This window comes from Neocloeon triangulifer, unplaced genomic scaffold (genome assembly GCF_031216515.1).
Source record: "Neocloeon triangulifer isolate White Clay Creek 2 clone unplaced genomic scaffold, ASM3121651v1 ptg000002l, whole genome shotgun sequence".
Classification (NCBI taxonomy): Eukaryota; Metazoa; Arthropoda; class Insecta; order Ephemeroptera; family Baetidae; genus Neocloeon; species Neocloeon triangulifer.
In genome coordinates, this window is record NW_026775545.1 from 6,324,691 (window position 1) to 6,334,585 (window position 9,895).

Consider the following 9,895-nt stretch of genomic DNA (forward strand, 5'->3'; position numbering starts at 1 on the left):
TCAATTTTTTATGAAAAAAAAATGAAGATTTTATTAATATATTAACTTGTTTGGTTCGTCAGTTAAGTAAATTTTAATTTTGATTAATATTGCATAATTATATTCACTGGTAAAATATGTTAGTTGTAAATTGATATTTCCTCATTTTCGTAATATTGCATTGAATTTGAGGAGAAAAATCATATTCTATAGGGAAAGGAAGCAGCGTCAGGAAAAGTAGCACTGGTATTAGCAACAATTTTACTGTAACAGTGAAATTTAAAAAAATTATTTTGCCGTAGCGAGCCTTGATTGAATTGCATTTGAAATTATTGAATTTTGTCTTCAGATAAATATTATTTAATATTTTTTCAGCTATATAGTGTGAAGAATACTGTAAATACAAAATCAAACTCACAATAACCGATATATTTCTAGGAAATTTGAGAATAATATCGACAAACATCCAAATTGATTGGAAGTATTGAAAATCGCGTTATTTGGCGTATGTCTCCTCTCAATTTGCAGGTTATTGGCACCCCAACAAAGTGCATTGTCGCTGATTTCGCGTCTCTCTGCTCATTTGTAAGCAGCGCGATTCCCGGAAATTGAAAAATGCACCTTTTCGCCGGCTGACTTGCTCTCGTCGTTTATAACTGTGAAATCAGAGTTACAAGCAAAGCAGGCAGGCGTCTTGCAGAAGTGCGCCGTGCTGTTCTGTTCACTCTCTCGCCGGCCGGACTATTAAGAAAAGCGCACGAAAAAGAGCTAAAAGCCACTCATTCCGCGGCAGAAAGAGACTTCTTGGGTCACGCTCCGGCAAAACCACAATCGGGCCTTTTTGCTCTGCACACCCTGATGACTCCTCAATGGCTCACTGCTGGCCGTGAAAAAATTTTCCATTTTTTCGCTCGCTAGCTCATTACCGCTTGGAGACGCGGCCTGGATTCGTGAGACGCTTTTTGGTGACCAGCGCTTTTGGGACGATTAATTTTCTTCGTTTGTTCTCAAAATGAATCGAGATTCGTGATCAGTGCCAAAGTCATCTTTGATTAGCTAAATCTATCATTCATGATCGAAAATCCTCATTTTAATCATTCCAACCAGAAAACATTGGAATAACTTTTATATTGTATTTTTTGTTTCATAAATGAACTAATGCATAAAATGGTATTAACGACACTTAAATTAAATTATTAAAATATAATTTTTTAGAAAAATAATCATTACATTTTGCGGTCATAGATGCAGTTTTCTTCATTTTCATAAGTTTTCAGATGAGCATCAATGCTTTGATTTGACCAAAAATTCATTTTTACATTCCAATTAAAAATACTTTCCACAATTCTTCTCAATTTTAATAAAAATTTTTGCTGTTATTATTCTTTTGGAACAAAAAATCTACAACATTTAATTTCAATATCATTGATGCAAATATTGCAAACAATAAAATTATCCAAAACCGTAATGGTCACCGCGTAGTTTGGTTAGATTTAAATTGATTAGGTTCGCGGTGACTTCCAACAATGGTCAACCATTAGCTGCACTTGGGAAAAGCACAATGCGAATCGTCGCAGGTTCGATTTTTATCTGACAGCCAAGTAAGGAATTCGCAGAAAAAAATCCATGGCTTTTAGGTTTGCATTGGCCTAGTGATGCACCGAAGCGTGTCTTGGCTGGTTCCCCGTATTTATTCAAGAATTCAAAAGTCTTTACAGATACATGAGCGGTTTTTTCGGTAACGCTGCCCCGTACACACATAACTGAACCTGATGCTCATTTGCATACCAAGAGGGAATTCGCCGTTTCCCCTCAGCACTTCAAGTATTTTGAGCTGAAACCTCACTGATGAATTATCGTTAGCAAAAATTTGTCTCCTGCTCTCAAAAACGTGACAAAAACAAAAAACCTTCTTGCAAACATTGCGTTCATAATGGTAAATATCCGATTAAAAATTAAGTTCAGCAGAAGACAAAATGGTCAGCAGGATCAAGACAAAAGGAGTATAAGTTTGTGTATAAAACTTTAAACATTGTTTATATCTTCCATAAAATGGCTTGTAATAAAATAAAAATCGCATTTTTTTGCCTTTGGAACTGACGCAGTTAAAAATTAATAAGGCGACTTGATAAATTTATCAACGATTAATGGCCGCTATCGCAATAATGTTTAACATGGCTTTTATAACGTTATAACTTCCTGCTGATAATTAATCAATTCATGATTTTAAATTGTTTTATTATTTGAATATTTTATAAATACACTTTGCTGATCATTATCGATTTTTGTAATTTTTCGGGAAAAAACATAATCATCTAATTATTACAAAGAACCAACTCATGAAAATTGAAAAAATCCGGTCCTACTGAAAATAAAATTTTTATTTTTAACTGATTATTTTTCTGTTCTTTCACAATTCCCACACAAACCCTTTTTTATTTAATAGTATGAATAATGATGTTTTAACAACTATATCAACTTCCACAGGATAACCTTTACTTAGAAGTGTGTTTGCATGTCCCCTCGTCACTTCATAAACAGCAGCTGATGTTCTTTTTTTACACAAACTAATGCTCTTTTCTGGAGAAAATCTTTCCAGAGTGGAATGCCGTGCATCACAATTAATTATAATCCTCACGTGCGGCAAGTGCATGAATGAAGCGAAAAAGAATTCAAAATGTTGCAATCCTGAGAGAATGCATTTGTTTTAAAATAATTGCCTCGGTAACTCTCTTCCGAGAGCTAATTAAACGGAGGGAGAATTTAATAGCGGTTATAAAAGTTATTGTTATTTGCCAATGTGAAGTGCAGCGTGTCCCAGAAAGACGTACTTGAATGAGTTCAAAAACACAAACCGAGGGCAGAACACCGGGCGCGAGTGATAAGCTGCTGCCGTTTAATTATCTGGCGAACATGATCTTGGGTGTAGTGTTGTTCCAATTCGTGACCGGAGCGTGGTTATATTAATTTATAAAACCCGCCGCATTGTTTCCCCCCTTGCATATTGAAGATCCCCCCGCAGATATGTATTACACGTAGATGTTTATAAAGATGCGCTGTGGTACAAAGTTAAGGCGGCTTCAGGTAATGACTCAACGACCTTGCCCGCAGAACAGTTAAAATCCAATCAGCGAGTACGTCGGTCGGTCGATCTATCTCGCCGCGAGATGTTGCATTAAATATTTTCATCTCCCTCGTGCCTTTTGCATTACTTTTATTACCCACGTCATTCCAGATTGCGCGTGTTCTTCCCATTCTCTTACTCCGCCGTGGGTTGTGCAGTGCGTTGGGAAAATGTTATGGTTTCGGACGAAAAAGTCACGTGAGAATTTGGGTCAGGCCGCGGAATTGAATTCATACCCGCCGATCATCACCACCGTTTTTTTTTGTCTCTCTCTTCGGTTACGTATGCAGCGGAATTCCTATATACGAAGAATAAAAACATTGCTTCTTGTTAACGCCCAATTATGTGCAAAAAGAGGGTGGATTGTTTTTTTTTATCGCTTTGCCAGTCGTGCTTGTTCAAGTGTTTATGAGCAGTTGTGAAAAATAATGAGTTGCAAATTTCAGAGGGCCTCGTTTGGAAATATTTTTTCAGTAAACGGCGACGTGACTCTGCACTACTTGTCTATTAAAAAAACTTCTGAGTGGCTCGAGTTGAGATTCAAAGAAAGGAAAATAGCTGGAAGTATTGTTGGCTGACAAGATTTACTCAAAGTGTTATATGAACCAGCAGCTGGATCTGGATTAACTTGTTTAATTGCAATGAAGCAATAAAGGTGCTGGAGAATTGCAGGTGGCGGTAATTCCAAAATTATGGCAAAGAAGATAAGATGACGTTCAAGTTTACGGTTACTTTTTAAGTGCTTAATTTTACTGCTTCATGAAACTAAAATATTATTCACGTTATATTAAGTTTTAAATTTGAACCACTACATTTAAAAATAAATAGCAAAAATTCTGATAAAAAATATTTCTTCATAAAGGTTCATAGCAGAAATGCAAACTTGAAAAATGGAATCACCGAATTTCAATTAATTTTGGCATTTAGAAAGACTCCATTTAAACAACATTCTTAGATCACAGAAAAATAAGTATATCTGGTATAGAAAAATATACTATTAGGATTACTTCATTAACGCTGGGGGGGCAGCAACAGCAACAGGTTTTGATTAGGATTGTGTCCTGAATGTAAGTATAATTAAAAACATATAACAAAAAAATTAGAACTTGGAATTGACACTGGTTGAAAAGTTTTCATTTTTTCAGTTGAAGTAACATTTCAGAGGATGTTCTCATTTCAATATTATGAAAAATGCGTTTACATGTCAACCAGTGCTAATTCAGAGTTCTAACTTTTTTCGTTAGTTAAAGAAGCAAAATTAATTTTACCTTTGGAAAACAATGCTGAGCCTTAACCTTAAAAGTCTGTATGCCATAATAAAGCAGCAATGAACGTTGAATAAATTATTTTTTTGATTTATATTTAAGTGCAATTAAAAAGTGGCACAAATGGGTCAAAAACTATGTTGTCGTACTGATGGGAGGAATTATGTAATATTTTTTTTATGAAAAAAAAAATATATATATATAAGTTTTCCTTCAACATATTCTTTGTTAACTCGCTTATGATGTTTATTTTTAATAAAATTTCGAAAAAAAAAATATTATTGTTCATTAACATTGAACGGAGATCATGGATACAACGTAAAAAGGCGTGAGTGGGTTGCATTGTACTCTACATTATATCCTGAAGTCATTACGGTCGCTCCTCTTTGTTAGCGAAATTTCACATTTCAATGCGAAAAAAAAATTGAATAATGTGCGGTCATTAGGCGTTGGGAAAACACGTCGCATGCAATTCACCGAGAGGGGAGAATTAATTTGACTGATTTGACCTCCGACACGTATTTTGTGAGCCGCGGCGAGGAGTGGCCAAGGTTTAAAGAGCGTGGCCTGCGCCATTACAGGGGTCAGTCAGCATCATGAAGTGCTTCTCTCTGGTCGTGTTTGCTCTCGTGCTCTTGGCAGTTTTTGGTGAGTTTTTTAATTCTCGATTCGACACTCCATTATTTTATGAGCGGCTCGCGAGCACCGATTGGCACGACCTTTGCGATTTTCTCCTGTCCTCTTCCAATAATAATAATTGTTTAGCGGCGTCGTGCCCGTATTTATTGCGGCTTTTTGACGACTCTGCTGTCCCTTACGAATTTTATTTTTGCAGCCGAAGGCGCGGAGCGTGACTGCTCCCCGAAATGCCAGTGCACCAACGTGCCCAACAAGACCGAATTCTGCGGCATTCAGGGCATCAAGAGGGTCACCTTCAGCAGCTCGTGCGAGATGCTGTGCCACAACTGCCAGAACAAGACCAGTGAGTATACAAGCTAGTGCTTGCCCCAAATGACCAATTTAATTTTTCTATTCATCAATAAAAAAAAATCGTTTTAAATTCAAAACACGTCCAAGCTGCTTTTTCTTTAGACTTGGATTGGGAAAAAGGTGATTCTTTTCAGCTGAAAGAGGTGACAGGTGACGAAAAAGGATATTAGGTGAAAAGAAGACAAATTAGTGACTTTTTTCTACATTTAAATTTTAAGTTTTAGGGTGTTCTTTGATGAGAATTTTTTGTTAAAGAGCAAATTTGTATTCTTAATTAAATCATGTTTTAAAACCTTAATTTTAACTTAAACAAATATAACACGATTATGTTAATTTACAACAAATGAGTTAAAAAGTGTTTGCCGAATTTTATGATTATTTGAATTTTAAACTGAATTTAATTTTTTTACAGACTTTAAGTATCAGAGTCCAGGAAAGTGTCCTGCTGACGCCACCACTACTCCTCCACCCCGAACTGCCCAAGCTGGCCAAGCTGCCAACGTGGCCCCAAAACCTGCCAAGCCTGCCGTCGACCCGGCACAAACCGTCCGTCACTTATCGGGTTAATTCGTAACCCTTTGACGACCACCGCGAATCCATCTGGTTTTGAAAAATGAGGAAAACGATCGAGTCTCTTCGGTGAAGGGGGTCTTTGAATCTATGAATAATTGTAAGGCAGATGGACATCGTGACGCGAATGCTGTCATTATATACGCCGCGTCTTGTTATCCAATCTATGTGAATAAATCTATTGCGCTCCACTTCGACTTTCTGTATTTGCAAGCAAACCGATTTGTTTCAATTGACCTCTCCACGACCCTGACGCTCCGTCGTTGTCCAGAGCGTTTGTTTTGAAATAGAAAACCAACATGCATTTTGACCCAATTGCAGAGTTTGAAAGGTGAGATGGGATTGGTTTTAAAGTCAGTTTAAAATAGCTGCAATTATGGCTTGCAAGTGCTGGTTATTATTTATTATGCACTGAAAGTGAATTGTTTCTTGGAAAGTAATTCGCTTTTAAAAGTGTAAATTTTGTTTGGTTTAATGAATGTTTATTTAATTCGAAAACTAATACACATTGCAAAAAGAAAAGGAAAAAAGTGTAAAAACTTCAAAAGAAATGTGCAGAAAAGTTAAATTCGGGAACTTTTGAATTTATAGAAACAAAAATATTATTGCTTTAAAGAATCTAAAATATCAAAAACTAGTACATAATTTGTTGTATATATGAAAAATAAATAGGACTGTACATTGATTTTTTTTCTCCGTGTCTTTCACACATCACTCTACCTGCCATGCCTAATATGAAAACATCGTGGGGGACAATTTGTGCCTTTTTTGCAATCACGAAGCGCACAAAGCAAACGTGACACGGTGAAGACAAGGAACGATTCTGTGAAAACACCGGCGGGATGAACTTGTCCTCCGCGGTGGATAAAACTAACTTTCAAGGAAAAAGAATCAACGCTCCAATTTGGCATGAAGAAAGAGTTTCAACAAAGATCAGAAATTTCGATCTGTCGTTTTTCTCGCTTCTGACAATGAATGAGCCACTTTTTCTGCCATCAGAGGACGCGTAGCATAATTAAAAAGAGCGGGCGACCTTGCCGGCGGCGGCCACTCTTCAGTTGCATCTTTCGTTCTCGCCGCGGCCAATTAACGCAGCCGGGTCATCGCAGGTCGAATCACTCGCCCTGACTGCAGCCAAATTAATTTTTCGCCTTTCATCGGGCACGCTCTTTCGATTATTGCCGCCGATAACTGTTTTTTGCCGCTTGCGACATGGTGGGTGGGTCTTCAGAATTGGAAAATTCGTGATCATTCCGAGCGGGAATAGAAATTGTATGGATAAATTTACGACCACGCTTGTATAATTACGAACAAAAGGTGGAATCTTGTCATGCCAGAATTAATTCACTATGCACAGCCGATCGAAAGGGATTTCGCATTTGGGGCCGTGAGATTAATTTTACAAGTCAATAAAAAACTTGTAAAATATTATGGTTGTGATGCAATGCAGCGTGGTTGACAAGACGTTAAATCAATCAATGTCTCAAGTAAGAAATTTGGATACAAATCTCCGACCTCTGTGCCTGGGAATCCATTTGGGACCTAATTAATTAAGCAACCAACTTAAGAACATAAAAATATTTGGGATAACCATTCACTTTTTTTTTCTTACAAAGGCATACCTTGTTTCTCAGTGTTTATAGTTTATTTTTAAACAGTCTGGCCAATTTTTTAATGTAATCATATTCCTCATATTGACAAACAATAACAATTGTGTCTCATGGTTATCATGTAGAGTGTAAATTAATTCATATTGTGCAGGCGCTTGTGTAAGACAAAGGGTTTATTGTTCAGAAACGTTTTTAATATTCAAAGAGGATTACTCTGCATTGGAATGGTTATTGAACTTTGGTATTGGTTATTCATTGGCGTTGATCAATTTTGAAACTGCATATTCATAAAAATGATATATTTTTTAGTACATATTAAAATTCAAACGGTAAAAATTTTAATGATTTTCCATGACTTTTAAATAATCACAATAGCATGATTTAATAAAAGAATAAGCCGCATGTAAGAAAAATATTTTCAAAGGAAATGATCTTATTTTGCCAAAAAAAAAAATATGTATAATTTTTTTGGCATTTTGAAAGCTATTTCCAGCATTGAAAATTAAAAAAAAGATAAGGAGAATATTATTCAATATAATTGTATGGTATTAAATAAGAATCCATTAAAATGCAGGTTGAGTTACATGAATTACATTTTCTGAGCTCCATATCAACTCAGTAAAAATGGTATTAATGCATAATATTGGTTAAATTCTTATTAAAAAACATTAAGTTTTGCCCAACAACTAACGTGCATGAACTAGCAATAATTATAATCTTCTGTAGAGGAGATAAACAAAATGGGACAAAAATGAACGTCAATGAGAGTAAGTGAAAAAAAAGCGTGACACATGTTTTCAGATCTCGGCTCTAAATCTCTTAATTCCGCCACTCTCGAAAACGTCGGTTTTGAATTTCCCAGCAGCACCACTGACATGAATAAACATAAGCCTGGAAACGGAACTCCCGCGACGACTCAAGTGCTCCATTTGTGTCATCGACTCACAGGCTTTTAATTGTTATTGGAGCGCAAAGCAAAGGGACACTAGAGCAGGATGCATTATTTGCCTAATCCCCTGGGCAAAAAATAGATTACCGCCAACAGCTCGAGAGAAAGAAAGAAAAGAGAGCAGTCGTCGTCCTGCCGTCTTGGGCAGAATAAATAGTGTTCTGGTCCAGCAGTGCATCTCTAACTGTTCAGCGTCCAGCGGTGCGTGACCAAAGCACACTTAATCACCGACGGCCGCTCGTTTAATCGCTGCGCAAATGAGCACCACGCCGGCTAATAGACACCGGCTTGCGCAAATACATATCAGCGAGAAGAGCTCTCCGGAATAATAAATAAAACCTTCATCCAATTCGCGCCTTAATTGCTGATATGTATTGCCTTCTTTGCACGTTGAAAGAAAGGAAAAAAATGAAATGGTTCGACGTTTTATGGGCGTCGTGAATTCCTTCGGTTGTTTGCATTTTTAACGGTGACGCAACTTTTCCTGACCGACATTATAATTGTGAGGCAAAAATTGCAGTATATGAAGACCATAACTATAATTAAATTATGCACCAATAATTAAGATATATTTATGTATATTTCCTGAAATAAAATATAAAAAGATACCATATAACAAATTTAAAGAATTGTGTTAAAATAATAACCGTTTAACTAACTATATATGTATTTTATTTCATTACATCAAGGCAGATCAGTGTATTTTTTTCAAACTTTAGTGGATCTTTCATGTCTAAATATTTGATAATTAATATGGAAATATATTTTGTTTAAAACAGTTAAATTTTTAATAACATTCAGGAAATAATAGAAAAAGGCATTGATATCAGCGAGTAATTTTTGAAAGTCTATATATTTCAAAATCAATATTCTCTGAAATCCTATTGAATAATTATATTATTAGACCTGATTTAGAGGCAAAATAAAAACGGCAATTAGGCAGCACAAAAGCTTAATTTTTGATTAAAAATGATTTTATTTTCTGAGAATAAAAGACTGTTCCAATATAACAAAATCTAATCTAGGATAATATAAGATTTCATAATAATTTAGGAAGACGGAAAATTATATCAAAAAGTTCCGTATTTTATCATTTCGATCTTAATGATACAAAAATAGAAGAAAAATCCACTCTATTCAAGTTTAAATACAAATTTAATTTACAATCAAAGTTAAAATTAATTATGTTTGTTTCCCAGTTAATTAGAAATCTCACGAGAGCAGTAAATTGTAAAGAAAAGCGGCGTCTGGAGAGGAATTATTATTACTTGACCGGCCGCCACTCCTTCGCAGTATATTCCATTGTTATCTGTTTTATTGAACAAAATGACAATAAATCTAAACGAGATCTAATTTCCCCATCTCGCGCGTTTGACAAGTTGCTTCATTTCCCTTCCCATGCCTTGAA

General features: G+C 35.7%; 2 protein-coding genes across 4 annotated transcripts in view; one reads left to right on the forward strand and one right to left on the reverse strand.

The window, feature by feature from the left end:
* The window catches only part of LOC132205247 (elongation factor-like GTPase 1), a 69,139-nt gene that overhangs the window by 31,804 nt on the left and 27,440 nt on the right, over positions 1 to 9,895 (reverse strand). The gene's annotated exons all lie outside the window — the stretch shown is intronic.
* LOC132205011 (uncharacterized) lies at positions 4,862 to 6,146 on the forward strand. The gene is made up of 3 exons (XM_059633818.1): positions 4,862 to 5,016; positions 5,204 to 5,350; positions 5,771 to 6,146. The coding sequence occupies exons 1-3, from the start codon at positions 4,965 to 4,967 to the stop codon at positions 5,923 to 5,925; spliced, it is 354 nt and encodes a 117-aa protein (XP_059489801.1). The 5' UTR covers positions 4,862 to 4,964; the 3' UTR covers positions 5,926 to 6,146.